Source organism: Anopheles nili, chromosome 2 (genome assembly GCF_943737925.1).
Source record: "Anopheles nili chromosome 2, idAnoNiliSN_F5_01, whole genome shotgun sequence".
NCBI classification, from domain to species: domain Eukaryota; kingdom Metazoa; phylum Arthropoda; class Insecta; order Diptera; family Culicidae; genus Anopheles; species Anopheles nili.
In genome coordinates, this window is record NC_071291.1 from 7289143 (window position 1) to 7306801 (window position 17659).

Here is a 17659-nt window from a genome sequence, read left to right on the forward strand (position 1 = left end):
ATGTGTGAAATAAAGTATTTATGTTTGTATTGACTGGAATAGAAGTGGGATGAAATAATTTCAAACGTTGCATGAAAGTAGAACTAGCATTCGAAATTACACTCAGCTAGTGTGGTCAGTTTGACAAACTCAACAAAAGGAAGGCAATTACGCAAACGAACGAAACATATTTCACAGGAACCACTCAAAGCCAAGCAAGTACGCACTCCGACGAACCGGCGACGGTTTGCACTAAAAAAGAAAGGCACCATACGCACATACAAAGGCTAACTATTTTTCATGCTGATCCTAACATCAGTTCCGCTGGTATACTTCAGCTTGTTTTGGCTGATTTCCCATTCTCTCCAAAGCAACGGAGAATTGTTATATCTAACCATTGCACGGCTTATTCATTCCGATTCGTTCGCTCGTCAACCCTAGTTTCAAAAGAACGTCCTTCAAATCAAGTTGTACCATTTACATTTCTTAATGCAAGTAGATGGTGTTCTCGTACAATAACTACCGCATTTCGCTAGCATGATGGTCATAATGGTAGCTCTAGACGAGTGGACGGGGTCTTCAGTTAGCAAAATTATCAATGGTAACTTCCATCCAGTGTAGGTTCTTTTGCTTCAATTTCCGCTTCACAAGCAAAAGGGCACGAAATTAAGATGATTTTGATCTAGTAGAAAACAAATCGATACTATCCGGATGGGCCACCGGACGAGTTCGCAGATTTATTGCTACCAAACGGTATCGGTGACATAACGCCCGAAACGTTCGGTGGGGTAGGTGTTTTGGTCGTCCGGACACCATCACCTTCGCAAATGTATTTTCCTATAAATACACAAACAAAACCATAATTCCATAATTAAACATTTTCCAAGAAGATACACGATACATGTTTTTTAACTAATACTACTTTTTAGACAATTATGATCTAGTCTTGAAAAGAAAGTTAATTAAGAAATTCGTGAGTAATGTTTCGAACGTACCTGATACGAATCTCCGTTTAACAAGTGATAGTCGATATCCCGTGCCAGCTAATTCGAATTCAATGCCAGAAAGCGTCGTTCCCTCGCAATTGAATTGTGTGGAAATAATCGCAGGATTTGAAGGACCCGAACCAACTTCTAGTCGTGCTCGGAGTGTGTCTACACCCCCGCTCTCAGAATGTTGCGATATATCTGTAAAGTTCCACACCAACCGATTCGATTCCCCTTGCCTGTCGACAATGAATACAAAATGTATATAAATTATACACCTTAAGTAATGAGATTCGCGTTTTACTCTTGTTTTACTCAACTAACCATGCCGAATGTGGTTTCGATTGTACGTTTTTAACGCTCCCGTCTACAGGCACGGATATAGATACGTTTAGTAGCGGAGAAGGCTGCGCCATCGCGTGGGAATTGTATTTATAGTCGATTTTAATATCCGTGTGTCGTTGCTCACACTTCCAGTAAGACACGAGTTGAAACGGACAGGAGGATGCTCCCGGTTTGGCCTTGATCTGATACTTCAGTATATCTACGTTAATATGCGGTGCAGTAGGGTTCTGCTCAGCCTGTCGCCGCAACATTGCCGTTAATACTGGCATGTTGAATTCGAGCGTCGTACTAAATGTAGTTGACTGCAGCCGATCAATCGTAATGAGCTGCTTGTTGGGTAGGACGTTGTCGAGATTTTGGAGATTCTTGATGCGAAAGCCGAGCTTAGCCGGATTCGGATTATTCATTAATACATTAACGATGCCGGCTGGAAACGAAATCATCATATCGCCGGACATTTTAACCTGACACCGGGACTCATCCGCTCCCCTACAATACAAATTAATTGCTGTAAATCGAAAGGGTGCGATCTGGATATTAATCACTCACTTGAAGTAGGCATGGATTATTTCGTGGAATGCTACAGCTAATGGAATCGTATCGGACATGCCGATCGTCAAGGGAGATGGCCCACGCGAGGACCCAATACCAACGCTGGGACTTCGGAATTCCAAGCTACCGACGCTATCCGCCCGAGCGATTTGCGATGCTGGACTGACACGATCGCGAGCGACTAGAAATAAATGAATGATGATCATTGTTACTGAACAGATCCAAACGAAATGAATAATGAGAAACGTTTTCCTTACCAGCCGCTTCTGATCTTCTAGATGGTGGCCTTGGTATGGCGATGCTACTGCCACCGGCTGACGTAGGAGTTGGAATTTGTCGTTGTGTAAGTTTTGTTAGATTAGCTGAAGCTGGTGCCGATATGCTTATATCGCCCACCTCGGAAAAAATATCACCCAAATCGGCGTACCGATTGCTGAAAATAATACATAAAAAATTTAAGATAAATTTAGATAACAAAAATACTTTCTATTCTTAAACCGGGTACCTACTTGGAGCTGGTGGACATCGACAGTGTAGGACTTTGTAATGGCGCGTACGGATGTACCGTTGTAGGCGTTGAGGCATTCGATGCGTTAGGACTAGTGAGGTGAGTGGCGTTATTGTTCAAAAGTGAAGCATTTCCAACAGACATTTGATGCTGCAAACCATGTGCCTGCACGGGCTGATGCGACTGTTGCAGTTGGTGCTGAAATTGATGCTGTTGGTGGTGCTGTTGTTGTTGTTGCTGTTGAAAGATAGAGTGATTTAGTGACAGCAGATCGTGACTGGGCTTGCATCCTATGTTACTGTCGCCGATCTGCTGCGAAACAGACTTGGACCGTTTCATACGCAACAATCGATCCTGGTGCTGCGGATCGAAACTTGAACCGCGTCTTGCCTATCAAATTTTATAACATATGTGGATGACAAATCAACACCACCCGATTAACCGGGATTAGAAAATATAATAGTAAAAGAAAGAGCGGTTGAATAATCCAGTTGAATAATTTTCGCAGGATGCATTATGTCATCATCGATGATAATAAGTTAGATGATTATAGATGACATAGAGAAATTAATAGTATCAACACCAACGCACGGATTTCCAATTGATGATCACCAAACCGAACCCCAAAATTGACATCATGACAGGGATAGACAGTGGTAGTAGTGCGTGGATGAAGTGTGAGTACAAATGGATGAAAGGAAAAAAGGCAATGAAAGAATGGTGTTAGAAGTATGTTAAACAATATTAACTTGGACGTATCTTCTAAGCTCAAGCGACTACACCGATTGATCCAACCAAACATAGAGCACACAATAGAGAAGAGTTCTCCTTTACGGATGGCTCACAGTGCAGATACTGACAGAAAAATTATATTCAATCATGAAAAAATTTCGTATTACTGTGTTAATTCTATTAATACGATACGCTACTTATACCTTCACAATAAGATTGCATAGAAATTAATATTACATAAAATATTTTGACACATGCTCACATGCTCACACAAAAACCTAGCCTCAAGCAGATTTGGGAATTTAGACCTTTCTACTACACACTTTCGAACATTCCAATCATACATACCGAAGTCAGAATACCGATCGGGGAAAGAGATAAATTTTCCACTGTTGCACGTAATTCATCAACGCTGGCAGAAATCGGGGCTACCCCATTATTCAACGGCTTAATTTCTACATGAATTTTCTTTTCCTCTCGTTCGTCCTCGCTGTCACTATCCGAGCTAGAGTAGAAATTATCTGTAAGAAGTAGCATTATCATTGAAATGTAAGGTGTATGCAGGAGGAATAATTCGTCAAAGAGTTTATATCAACCCCTTCGATCGGGATCCATACTGCTCTTTTCAGTAATCGTCGCACTGTCCCAGGTAGTTTCTCGCGGTTGTATGCTGTAACCATCCTCATCCACCTCTGGTGTTGCCGTAGGAGCTACATTTGAAGCGCTGATAGCGGAAGTGGTCTGCAAGTTAGAGGTACTGTCTGCATTCGTTGCTTCTCCTTTGCTGTCCCTGTAATAAAGACAACACCATAAAAATACAAAAATAAACTTAAATGCAAAACAAAAGTAATTGATTCGGAAACTAAAAAACAAATTTACATACCCATCCAGGATATTTTCATCTTTGGCACTAGAATTTTCTGCAGAATCCTTTTTCTTTTTGGCCTTTTTGGATTTGGCCTTCTCTCGCCTGCTGCGCAAAAAACCGGAGACTGTTTCCAAAAGCCAATCGACAATTCGAAAGCGATGTAAAAAATAAAATAGATTATACACATAAGGATGGTTAAACTTTTCCTATAAATTCTATTTCAATTTTTGCCACAGTCAGTTTCAAATAAAATACCTAAAAAATATTATTAATTTGAAGTAGTTAATTTGAAGATCATGAACTTAATTCAAAGTACATTATGAAATGGATCGGTAGATTCAAAGGTTATTGGGAAGTGGAATGTTGGAAACAGAACCGTTAACCAAAAAGTAAAATGTAATCCGATTTGACTACTAGGAGATAAAAAAAATTTGGAAACCATATACCACGAGGTTTTCAGTTATCACAAAAAGAACAAAATAAAATTAGCTCGAAAAATAATATTTTGCAATATTTTTTTTAATTTATCACAAGTTAAGCGATTTTAAAAACTGTCGCCATGTATATAAAAAAGAGCCAAACGGTCATGTGAAAAAATACGGATAAGGAAGGATTGGAGTAGGTGCTGAATGTAAATTAAATAATCTTGTTAAACTGAAACAACGAAAAACAACAGAAACAACAAATCTTGCCATTAGAAATGAAACAACATCAGCATTAACTAGAAGCACGCACTAGTGTATCGTTCGAAACTAGAGTAGTAGAGATTGCAAAATCATAGCATAACACTACCATTATGCAACACTAATAAAAAGGAAAAAAAGCCACATTGCAAACACTACTAAAGAACCGAATGATAACCGTCGCCCAGCATTTCGCGCGTTGTGGTTATTTTTTATGAGCAGGAAAACGTGCATTCTTCTGCAGAAATATCTGATATCTAAGAAAACCGAATTGGGGAGCGGAATGATAACAAACGCACACAAAAAAGCAATAACAAAAAGCGTCAACTTACCGCATCTTCGAATAAAAGGGCATATGATGATGTAAAAGATTTTATGAATAACTATGAAAAGACGAAAGTCTTTCTTATTAAAAGAAGAAAAGTCATGCCATGTTAATCACCTCTGCCACTCTTGTTTAACATTTGACCATATATGAAATTTTACATCTCTATCGTGCATTATCCAAATGATGGTCGTGACCGTAACAGTTATTTATCACAAAAAAGTAGACATGTGCAGTTTATCAAGTAATAACACTTTGCATATTACATGGCTAGGTACTATAAACAACTCTGATTTTTAAACAAGAGTGCGAAAATTGTCAATCCTATTACTAGGAGTTGTAGATATTAGTGGCAAACCAACGCAATAATCGTGTGGATTTTTGCCAGCCAGTTTACGCAACCGTTTTGCATCGTCAGTCCTCGTGAATCATAACAAGAACAACACTTCCCGCCCACTGCAGTAAGAGATTAGGTAAAGTACACAAATATTTAGATGTTAAGAGATGGGTAAGAATATTACGCATTGGTAGATGATAAGCAGATAATAGACATTTTGTGGAAATCATAGAGGATTAAAGATACGCTAATAATAAATGATAAAGATGATGATAAAAGCTCAAATCGAAACTTAAAACTCGAACTCGAAAACTAAATCTAATTAGAACTAGTAGATGAAATTGTAAATATATAAGGGCCAGCAAAAGACCCGTTGGATTGAACAAACTTTCCTTTCAAATAATAAATACATCAGGTATCGAGAAAAAAATATCAAACCGAACAACAGCTCCAAGACTACCTAAGCGGACTACCTAAAATTACTATCACTCGTGCTTTAGTAAAGAAAATAGGCAACAGGGGAACAGATAGAACTAGTGAAAAAGAGAAATCACCGAGTAGTGTAAAGAAACATGGGATGCAAAGCCTATCCCACATTCGATAGAACCCATAAAATCCTCTAGCGGGGAAACATTTTCCAGAGTAAAAGCAAATCAACAAGAGCAGAAATGACCGAAGTACATCCATAAACCAATTTTTAATAAAATAAAAAAATATTTCAAACAACAGAGAACAAAATGAAGAAAAGAGGAAAACAAATCACAGCACCACGTATGTACGAGATGATGATATATGAGATTTACATTTCGAGCCTCGCAATAAAGGATTCCGTCCGATAAAGGAATTGCCGGTTGTCTCTGTCTGCGACGATTGTTGCTGCTGCTGTTGCATTTGTTGATGATGGACGGTTCCGCAACCGCTGCTGCCAGTTTCCGGTTCGTTTGGACTGTTCGGAGCCGAGACGGTAGCTCCAGTTGAGGACACGGAGCACCTGCCGGGTTCCGATGTCGCATTGCCACTTCCCGTGATGTTGCGCTTTCCACTGACACTCGTAGCTGAATCTCGACTATCCCGACTATCGCGGCTCCCTGCTTTTTCGTTTTGTCCCCCCATTACCGGAAGGTAAAAGGAGCCACCATCGCCAAGCCAAGCAAAGCCATTTTATATACGCGTTGATAATACATAAGAAGGTAAAATTGTCGTGTTGTTGGGAACGAACAAACAATATTTGCATCAATCATATTTGGAGTAGGGTTGCAATTGAAAAAGAGACAAGAAATGATGATAAGAATATCGGTATTGAATCCATCTTTTTTGTTTGTGTTGTGCGGACTATTGTCCTAAGAAACAAGAAAAACCAATAACCTTACGATAGAAGAATATAAGTATTTGAAAACAGGAAAGACGAAAGAACAAGAGTCGGTGCGAGCCGACAAGTTGAAACCAAACAGTAGCAAAGTATATAAAAACTTACTAAACCTATTCTCTTCAGAGATAAATGGTGCGCCTGTTCTAACCTCAAATGTTGATAGCAGGATCAAAAAATAATTCATTGAATAATTTACAATGAATTTAAATGACAAAGTTTTAACATATCCTGTAGCCTAATCCAAGAAGCAACTTTGACCGCGAAAACGAGTAATATTTTTCTATTATTTTTTATTAAAGAGTCAAGCGATGGCAAGTGTTATACTATATGAATTAAAATAAAGTTTGAAACGTTTGAATAATGAGTGCTAACACTGCTTTTCTCTGAATATTGCAGTGAATGGAAGTGATAGGGAATTTTCTACGAGACTATTGTCGAAGAATTGCTTTCAACAAACCGTTTAAGGACACCACTTTCAATTACACTTTACACTTCCACAATATCCCTGTGGCGGTGTATGAAGACGACACATTGTGCTATTATAACACGATGCTTTATCGTCATATGCTTTTTGCTCATGCCGACTAGCCTACAGCGGGCTTTTCTGTGTGCAAGCACTCTACAGGAAGGAGTAGTTTTGCATCATAACTCTCGCACCACACCCATCATTATTCGCACACACAAGTTAGGACAACTGATGGTCCAAAAATAGTGCAAATGACATCATTTACGGATCCTCTTCAAACGATGCCGAGGCAGGAGGACGATGGGTGCACTCCACACAAAGCTGTGGAAAATATATCTACCGTTTTGGCAGATAGGGCAATTACGGTAAGCAGCCTCATTTCCTTCTAGCTACGAGAGCATGCTGGTGGAAAAGATCCATAGTCTGCAGAGTGCAGTCTGTAGCTAAACATTTTGCAATCCAATTTTCTGTTATCACTTGTGCCGAAATACAATAACCATCACTTGGTTCTCGGAACAATAACCATTTTAAAATTATGTTTGAAAATTTGAAAATAATTCGTAGTGAAAGCATGAGGTCCAATTCCTCTGTTCGAGAGAAAATGTTGAATACACCACTCCATAACATTTAAATTTAAGCAATTTCAAACAAATGTTGCCTTTTAGCCATTTGTTCTTGTATCTTGTATTTATATTTCACGCGATGGACTATTATCATGACTGAAAACTGTTATTCTCCTTGTATACATGTCAGCTTCATCAGGTACTCAAGAGATGTGTGAATGGTCACGAAACGAGGGCAAATTAGTTTTTCTAAGAACGCACTAGTAAAGCTCGCGAAATGTTATGAGGAAAAACCAAACAAACAGAGTGGAAAGCGAATGCCTAACCAACCCCAAACCGAACCCGTGCGGAATAAGAAAGATAGAGTGAAGAATAGAAGGTGGATGAAAAACAATTTAATACGAAAATGTCACCATCCAGTTAAACGGCGTTGCAGAAAAGTGTTAATAGCGTAAAATATATAACTAATCTGTGTTAAATACACGTGGAATGAAATAGATAAATAGAAATACAATCTACTGTATACGAATCTATGATATCACATAGAAAAAAGAAAAAATTAACAAGGAAACGAAAGCATAAATAAGCTATAGTGTACTCAAAAAAAGTTCTAACAAGATTTACAAAAATTCTTCAAACTTTTAAAAGCACAGAAGAAAAAATTAAGAGAAAATAGATACATCAGATAACAAGTGAAACATAAAGTGTGAATATGGAAGAAAAGAATTCGAAGGAAAAGTAAGGTAGGTCATACAAAGGCGTGTTTTGTCTGTTTGGCGTTGGTGTACGAGAAAGAAGTTTCGCCAATGGCATGTGTGAAAATTAAGAAGATAAAATTACCCTGGGAGTTAGACATGAAGAGATTGAGAAGGGAAGTAGTGCGGCGGGAAGGTTTTTGTTGTTGTTGTTGTTGAGGTTGCTGTGGCGATGAAGGCTGTTGCTGCTCTTGCTGTTGCTGATGCTGTAAAGATTCTTGCAGTTGCTGATTCTGCTGTTTCATTAGCGGCGATTGTTGATGTTGTTTGCCGTTGCCATCGTTGTTGTGGCCATTTGGCGCTAGGTTGGACGTATGTGGCTGATTGTGATTAGTGGAGGAAGTGGTACTATGATGCTTGAAGGAAAACAGATCGCCGTAGAATGGTTTACTTGAGTTTTTGCCCGTACTTTGTGCGGATCCGGAAACGCTACCGTCCTGCAGCACCGACGGCACCGGGGAAAGAGCGCGCATGGCGGACAACTGATGATGATGTTGTTGCTGCTGCTGCTGCTGCTGTTGCTGCTGAACCGGCATATCCATTGCGGTGTCGTACCGATGCCCGCTGCCTACCGAGGTGGCTGTGGGCGAGGTGGACAGGTTGACCGGCGAGTTGGTGGGCACGGCAGCGGTAGAACTGGAGCTGAACCAAGATCGGAGATGGCTTTCCTTCTTGGCGGTGGTCGCGCCAATGGCGATCGGTTGCGAAGAGCTGGTGGCCGACAGAGTAGGTGATTCGAGCAAGCCACCGGCGAGCGAGGACGGTGCTGGCGAACTGCTGCCCGGCACCATACCCGTGGCGTTCACTAACAGCTGATGGCTGTTATTGCCACCGGTGCCAGCGGATCCGGCAGTACCGGCGTCAAAATCAAGCTCAATTAGCTCTAAATATGGGAGGAAGGGTTTAATGGAACATATGCACACATCGAGGACGCTCCCGGAAACGTCCCACACGGGGTAAAGGGGGAGAAAAGGAGAAGAAAGAAAGAGATATATCTCATCAACAGGACAAAACAACACACACGACAGGCACTTGACTGCAGCACGGAAACCACATCGAGGCAGGGATGTATGCCGAAGCACGATATTGCGTGGAAGCAAGGGATTCGATTCAATCGGCCTACTCATTGGATGCCGGCAGAGGCCATCTAGCGTTTCGGTAACATGTTCAAAATAGCGACCAAAAAGTAAAAAAAGTTTAACAAATAATTGATTCCTAACCGGTAGTAAGGAGGAAGAATACGAGCATGCTTTGGCATGCTAGCATCACCCGGCATCAAATTGGACCACAAGTCAACGTGTAATTGAGCAGAACCGAGGTGGTGCAGGATTCCTAGATATACATCTTACCAAAATGTGCACGTAAAAATGCGAACCGCCAACACATCAGGGAGTGAGGGTTGTAGGTCAATTGAAAAATCAGTAAAAACAACTGCTACACATCTAGCCAAATTAGCTGATTTTGGAAGCACGCTTACTTCAAGCAAAACAAATTCAAACAAAATTAAACGAGCTCAGCCAAACGAAAATCACTGATAGATAACGCCCAGCAACAAAGTGGTATGACGAACTTCGAAACGCTCCAAAAATCTTTACAAAACAATTACACGTGAAATTTTTGCGATAACCAGAAGTAAAACAAACGATACGTAAATAAACAATAAACACATGCAAAAAAACATAAACACATTGAAAAAGAAAAATTCAAAATCATGCACAAATATTCAATGAATAAAACTAACCATTCGAAAAGCGGTATATAAGGATTCTGGCATTAGAAAAAAATACGAAGAAAGACAAAACAGGCTGGGGTATGTTTTAATATGATTTTCCAACAAAATAAAAATATATCGATAACGATAGTAAACGCAGGAAAATCAATATTACGACCGGTGTGTTGACGGAAACAGGACACTTCAATGTTGGAAAGTACGAGCCCAAACGTACTACAAAACGTACACGCGCTACACTGACCGATGCGAATTGAATTTCGGTGTACTTACCTGGCTTCTCCAGCCCGGTGTACTTGTTAAGGACGAACTGCTCCAGCAGTTTGTCCACGGTCAGCTCCAGAAACTGGCGCTTCAAATCCGAATGAACCTGCCGATGGTGACCAAGAGAAACAGGACGCGTTTCGGTTATCGCTACGCTTGCTCGTGGGCCGAAACACTCACCTGCCCAACTAGATCGAAGTTGTTCTGCACAATGTCCATGTACGAGGAGAGGAACTCCTTCATTTGTTTCAAATGTGCTTCCTCCATTTCTTGAAAACGCTGTAAATGTAGTGCCATGAAAATCAGGACGCTAATTATACGATACTATCCCATCGCGTGCTCGGCGACGGTTTTGCACGACACACACGTCGTCGTCAGGCGTATGACTCACTCATGCTTCCCAAACCAACCATGTTGGGTCTGGGCGAATGAGACATCACCCCACTTCCTAACACTCACCCTACATGTTATTGTCATTTTCTTCTCAAACTCCTGCTTGATTATGTTGTGCTTCTCCACCAACGCTTTGTAATCATCCTGGTGCTTGCGTAGCTTCGCTTCCGATTTTTCGATCTCCTTGGCTGAGCTCTCTTTACGTGCTTTCTCTACTTCCTGCAGGCGTGCATTGTGAACGTCCTTTGCCTTGGAAACGGCGGTCGTCGAATCCTTCATCGCCTGTCGGATGGATCAAACGAACACATCTCGTGTCTGTTTTCCTTATCCATTGCCCCAATCCCTTGCCCAGCTCACCCACCTGCACTGCGTCTTGCGTTCCTGATTCATCTTCCTTCACCGATTTATGCTTCTTGTGCAGATCCTCCGCGTACTTTGTGACATTCTTGACCAGCTCCGTCAGTTTCTGTACCTTTTGCGCGTGCAACTCCGACAGGCGCTCCGTCGTGGACTTCAGGATGATCCAGAGCGGTGAAAACGTGCCACCACCGCTCGAACCTGCCTTATTGGCCAGTTTCGTCAGCAGCTTCGAGTTGTACTCCTCGAGGTTCGAGCGCTCGCGAAAGTACTCAGCCAGCTCCTTCGTCGCCGACAAGCCATACTTCATATTCTGGTACAGCACCTCGTAGCCGTTGTTTTTCTCGCCCTGTTGACGAACGAAAGGAAGGAGCATTAACCTTCGTGTTGGTCTTCCAGACGATTGTGAATGGAAATGTGTAATTTTTATATCACAAAGCATGTAAGACCGATTCATCATAGAACACGTCAATAATGAAGCATAATTAGCAATTCAATGTAAATAAAAATGCCTAGAAGAAATCCATTTGTAGAGTACGCTAACAATGTACGTAGAAGATGTACGACCCATACGAAAGTACTCTTCTTTACAGTAGTTAGACTGTATAAAAATACTTTTCCCTGTGCCTGTTATATCTATTTGCTGTCCATTTTGCACAAGTTCAACTTGCATATATGTTTTCTTTAACCCATCCTTGCACCCAACAATCGAATAACTGAAAGGCGGACAGTGAAGACGAATGGGAGAAGAGATGAGAGTTGGTTTTTTTCCGCAAGATCAAAACCTTCCGAATTTAAAACAATCGTGACGATCATGCGACACACGCTTCAAGCATTGTCTGCATTCTCTGTCGGCCACTCCCGGGTGTAAGTTCAAATTGAATTAAATCAAATTATTTTGATCGTACGTTGCGCATTCGACCCCAGTCGGCGCCCCGCTGCTCACTCTTATCTTAGTGGTGGTGCAGCAACATTTTACTCCATGCAACAGCACCAAAAATGGTTCCAAGAAATCAAGAAACTAACAAAATGTTAGACCTTGGGAGGTGGCGTTATATGGCGATCTAACCTGTTGAACCCCACTTGAGATCCTCAATCATTCGTAAGACTAGCTGAATAGACCAGGATACTACAAGCAGGCTACCGCTCGAGTGTGCTCCATTGACGCATTCATCTGAACCGGTTTACTTTAACGCCACGCATGATTTATCGTGGGAAAAATATCGATCATAGTTAGAACAACGGCGAACGCAATATTAAGAACTAAGTGATATGGTTTAGACGGTTATATGATATAGACGTTTTCAAATTATTTTTTTTTACTCTGAGCAATAGAATATGCGATATATTGATAGAGAGAGAAAGCAACACTGGATTCCATCTTTATGGTCTGATTGATACTATACCTACAGTAATAACATCTTCGGAAATGGGCCATAAAGTCCTCAAAGAACGACCAACGTTAATTATACCCCCCTCACGTCTGTGGGCGTTCGATTCGATAAACCATTTTCTATGGTTACCCTGTCGCAGTGTGAATGGTGTGAACCATTTATAAGCAGAGATATTTTTAGCTCTGGAAATACTATCAATCTATTAACGATTATCGATCGTCGATACGATAAGAAGCAATATTGTTTCATTGATGAGAGAAAATGTCAAAGCCAAAATCGTCAAATAGTAGTGACCGATAATTTAGTCAGCTAGAAAATGTTAATTTAATTTGGAACAACACAACAAATAGCTAACGAACATTTCTCTATCAAGCTACAAACTCATTTATGTTCTACCTAGTGAATTTACCAAATTAAAACACTCCATCAGCAAACTCAGCATCCAAAAACAATCGACTTTTATCCTATTTCTGGCCTTATAACGAGTCTAGCCCTATGCCCACGGGCCCATTGTCCTTGTAAACTTGGTTTATTTTTCACTCCATCAAATATCCCAAAAAGCTTGTGATGTCAATGCGCAAGATAATTCCATCCAGAAGCCAACTGGACCGAATTGTAGAAATCTCGAGGCACGACACATGGAACATATTTGCGCATAAGGGAACGCGCATTTAAGAGATCTCCCTCTGGTATCTTGCTACTGCGCGATACAAAACGAAAAAAATATCAAAAATGCAAACACCGGAACGGAGTGTGAGCATGGGCGTCGGCTGTATCCCATGGTCGCATTGCGTCATCGTTATGCGCCATTCATGTAACAATTGTGTTTCTCAGCAGCTTAAATTAGGAAAGAGAAACAATTGTCATCAAATCGACGTCCGAGAATAACAGCTTCGTGAAATTTGATTCTATAAAACGATATATGCAATCACATTACATGTTCAAAGTTAAAATACATAAAAAATAGTAATCTAAGCACAGTTATGTTAGATATACTTTGGATCTGCATACAGCAAGCGTAATATGCGTGATAAGAGCTTACACACTGCAAGAAAATATGCCATATAAGAAACAGGAAGTACGTCACTATGCGTTGAAACACATGTGCATGTCCTCTGTATACAATTTCATGCTACAACAGAGAATTTAAGTTTGCTTCCCAGATAAAACTTCTGCCATTCTTTGAGCCATTCTAAACGGTTGGTCTATGTATTTTTATCGCCAAGCATACGATATACAAATGGGATACACCAATCTGCAAGCCAGGGTCTTTTAACCCTAAGCCTATGAAACATTCCATGCCAAACCTATATCTACCATGAGCTTAAAAACCAAGATAAAGGTGTCCTGTTTTAAAGGAAATAATAACAAACTTGATAATAAAAAATCACCTAATGTTACATTAAACTGAATATTAGCGATTTTCTAGTAAAAAGAGTTAATCATTTGTTTATTTATATAACATGTTAGCATTTCCACCATGAATCTGAGCTGTCGAATATTGACAGTGAAGGACATCTTTGACTTTGAATCTTCGTAATCTAGATTCTAATCACTCCAACCGTTACAGCTAGAACTAACTTTGGACGATTTATCCTGATTTCAGCCAGTGAGTTTTTCACAAATTTGTCGGATCTATTTCATTAGCCTAACTATCGCTACATTTTTTTTTTGTTTGCATGGTTTGTGTCGATAGTACGTAATTGAACTTAATATCTTTAATTGTAATACATCTGATACACCCATACTTACCCAAAAATAATCATTGAAGTCGACGGTCATTTTGATTTTTATTTGATAGTCGGTCTGCTAATATTATGATGCCGATAATCCCGACTGATCCCTCCAGCAACGATGAAGACGTGTGGTATATCTCACTTGATTTTAGCCTCTTCACTTGGTGTCTTTTCTAAACACGCTTTTTGCGAATGAATAGCGTCGTGTCGCTAGACGCTACTACTACCGTGGCGTGGCAGATCGCATCGCGATCGTATCACCTTAGCCGGTGGTTCCGACTGCAGTCCGCCAAAATGTGATCTCATTACACTGCACGATTGCTGCACGATTTCTGGCTAAAGGCCAGCGTTAGGCTTCAACGTTTGTTCAACAGTAACGGAAGAAGAAAATCATCACGTTGTGATATGCTGGAAAGAGGACGAATTTCCTTCTAGATCTCCACTCGAAAATACACTGTTAATCACATTCACACATCCATGTACCTGCACGAATCAAGAATAGTGCTGAATTTATACTAGTACTTATTTTCGAAAACTTTCACTTAAATGTGGTCTCGACAATTTACTCTTTGTCAACAGAATTACAACACTGCTTGCTTTTGCTGCCTACAAATTGCATTACATACTTTTTCACATGATAACGCATCTTTAACCGTTAAATGTTGTTCAAAAAGCTAATTGTAATATTATGCATGTAAAGAACTCTGTAAAGAAAACTCACGTGTTCAATCTAAATTTTCTTAATTAACAAGTATACTGGCACACTGATTATGATGCATTATAATCGGCGATGATCGATTATTTGCCTATATGCCTAATCCGTCCCGGAAATAGATTGCAGTTTTGGTAAATAATGATTGTCCCAAGCTGTAGAGAAAAAAGAGCAATGGCTATCTCTTCCCGCGCCACAAGCGATACCCACCGAACGTGTCCGCGTTAGCCTAGCGACCCACGTGTCTGGATCGCACTAGGGAAAAGAAAAAAAAAGACAAAAATAAAGCACTCATTTGCCCAAACATATGGCTCCATCGTACGAATTCCTCCCGTCGAACCCGGTAGCCACCATTTGATAGCCAAATACCGCGTGTGAGGGGCAGTTGCTGGGGAAGTTTGGCCACAACTTCGTGCCGTATCACCAGTCGGTAGCCTATTAGTTTCCCGGCAATCGGTAAGCACTTTTCGGCGACACAGGTATAAAACTACGTATCGTCCGTTCCGATGAGTACAGTAGTTCAGTCACCATTTCGGGATCATTTGGCTCGATTCGACCAGCAGCAGCGCAGTGTGCGGTTTAACACAAAATTGTGAGAACATAATGATCAAGCCGTTCGTCAGCATAGTGGTCGCGAGTGTGGTGGTTGCCTGTGTCGGTGCGTTCTTCGTGCCTACGGTTCCAACATGCCCGAACAAGTGTTGCAACAAACTGCAACCGGTGCCCGTAGTGCAGCATCATCTCCCAGTCCCGGTGCAGGTTGAGGTGCATCAGACAAGTCCGAGCTACCGGCCTGCTTCCTTCCTCGAGCTTACCGAGATCGTGCTCGATTGCTTCAATACGCTGCGCATCCCGCTGCAACGATTCCCGTCGTATTTGTCGGGCAACTTCCCCGACGATGCGGAAACCAAGTGCTTCCTGCGCTGCATGGCTATCAAGTTAGGCGTGTACTGCGACGAGACCGGTGCCGATCTGGACCGGCACTGCCTGCAATTCGGATTGGGCGAATGCTGCGAGAACTTCGCAAATCGGCACCTGGTTTGTCTGCAACAAAATTCGCTCCCTTGCCCGGATCGCTGTACCGCCGCGTACAAACAGGAGCTTTGTTTCCAGGAGCCGATAGCCAAGTATCTGGACTACCACTTCCAGCAACTCGTCGGCTTGCTGCACCAAGCCAAGTGTAGCCATGATCTGAAAATGCTGCACCCTTAAGAAGGATCAAAGTGGATCAAGAGGCCTTGGTTCTACTCGTTTTCGAACATCAAGAAGTTAATTGGGTGGGTCAAACGACTTTCAATTTCAAAACGAATTTATGACTAGAGCATGATTCTAGCTCAGCTACAGGTATATTAGACATGAAAAATAAACACTGTTAACTGAACAATATGGGTCCAAATATTGATTTCAACGTCCAGCAGTATCAATGTTGTGGTACAAAATATCTTCTCTCGCCAGTTCGTTTTTCATTGACAGAAAAAATGCCATCAACATCAGTTCAGCACCAACATGTAGCTTGGCCAAACTGTACCTCGATTATGCAAAACATATATATGGCTTCATTAGGTTATTTTAAGCAGTTCCAGCGTAGGAAAACGATTCGTACTAGACATTTTACATTACGATGAATCGATTGTGGACGGTGGTAGCCGGCCTACTCGGACGGAATTGTTCATATCGTTGGACTAAGCGAACGTTTTTTTTTTTTTGTGTATTTTTATAGAAACTTTGAGCCGGCGTGGCTACATTCGCCTCTAACTAAGCGAACGTATTTGTGTTTTATTTACGAACTGCATTGAAGGTGCCATCAATTTTTTTCAATGCGAAACTATCTAATAATACCTGATTGTATTGTTAGTTGCCATTATTTTGGAGTCAGTAAGTAAGGAAAAATATCATATATATATATATCACACACAGTACATTAGACCAGCTGAAGCACGGACGGAGATTGGTATGAAAAACAACGACTATTTTTTATTTTTCTTCATGGCCGTGGATGCATAATTTACACTGATTTAACAAGGCGTTGTTTCCACGCACTAAAGCCGATAGTCGAATAATTAACTCTTCATAATTTAACCATATTCATCACATGTTACACAACCAAACACTGACGATGTTCACCGTGCAGCGTTGCACTTTACGGACTCCGACGTCGTGTGCACTGAACTGGGTAGTTCCGCCCCATCGCAATTGTTGTGTTGCTCTTTTATCCCAACACTCGCCTCGTGACCTCACGCGCACCGATGGGGGGACGGAACAGACGGAAAATGGGGTCGGCCCGAAATCAATAAAGCGTAGCGGATTCGCGCATCCCGCCGTTGCACTATATTTTTTGGTTCCACCCTTAGCCGGTTAGACGCACTAATACACATCGTTTTCATGAGTGTGTACGATTTGCAAACTGGACAGTGCACTTCACTTGTTCGACACTGGGGAATACGATTTCGATGCGGGTTCCATGCCGACAAGTGAACATTGCATAAAATTCCGCAATGACATCGAGACCTGGAATACGGGGCCCCGCATTACCACTGCCACCATAGCTCTTCAAGACCCACTACCCACACCATTAAAATGTTGAAGGGGCGGCGAAATTGTTGTTG

The 17659-nt window shown here is 41.2% G+C and overlaps 2 protein-coding genes across 2 annotated transcripts; one reads left to right on the forward strand and one right to left on the reverse strand.

Moving 5' to 3' along the window:
• Positions 1–208: 208 nt before the first annotated feature.
• On the reverse strand, positions 209–14387 carry LOC128730268 (F-BAR domain only protein 2). The gene is made up of 15 exons (XM_053823307.1): positions 14358–14387; positions 11216–11560; positions 10921–11136; positions 10642–10740; positions 10471–10567; positions 8860–9351; positions 3986–4094; positions 3720–3892; positions 3451–3623; positions 2372–2607; positions 2120–2295; positions 1860–2043; positions 1290–1799; positions 975–1204; positions 209–816 (listed from the first exon to the last, which is right to left on the reverse strand). The coding sequence occupies exons 1-15, from the start codon at positions 14385–14387 to the stop codon at positions 683–685; spliced, it is 3204 nt and encodes a 1067-aa protein (XP_053679282.1). The 3' UTR covers positions 209–682.
• Positions 14388–15656: 1269 nt separating this feature from the next.
• LOC128720172 (uncharacterized) lies at positions 15657–16265 on the forward strand. Its single transcript, XM_053813827.1, has one exon. It carries the CDS (start codon positions 15657–15659, stop codon positions 16263–16265), a length of 609 nt encoding a protein of 202 aa, XP_053669802.1.
• Positions 16266–17659: the final 1394 nt, after the last annotated feature.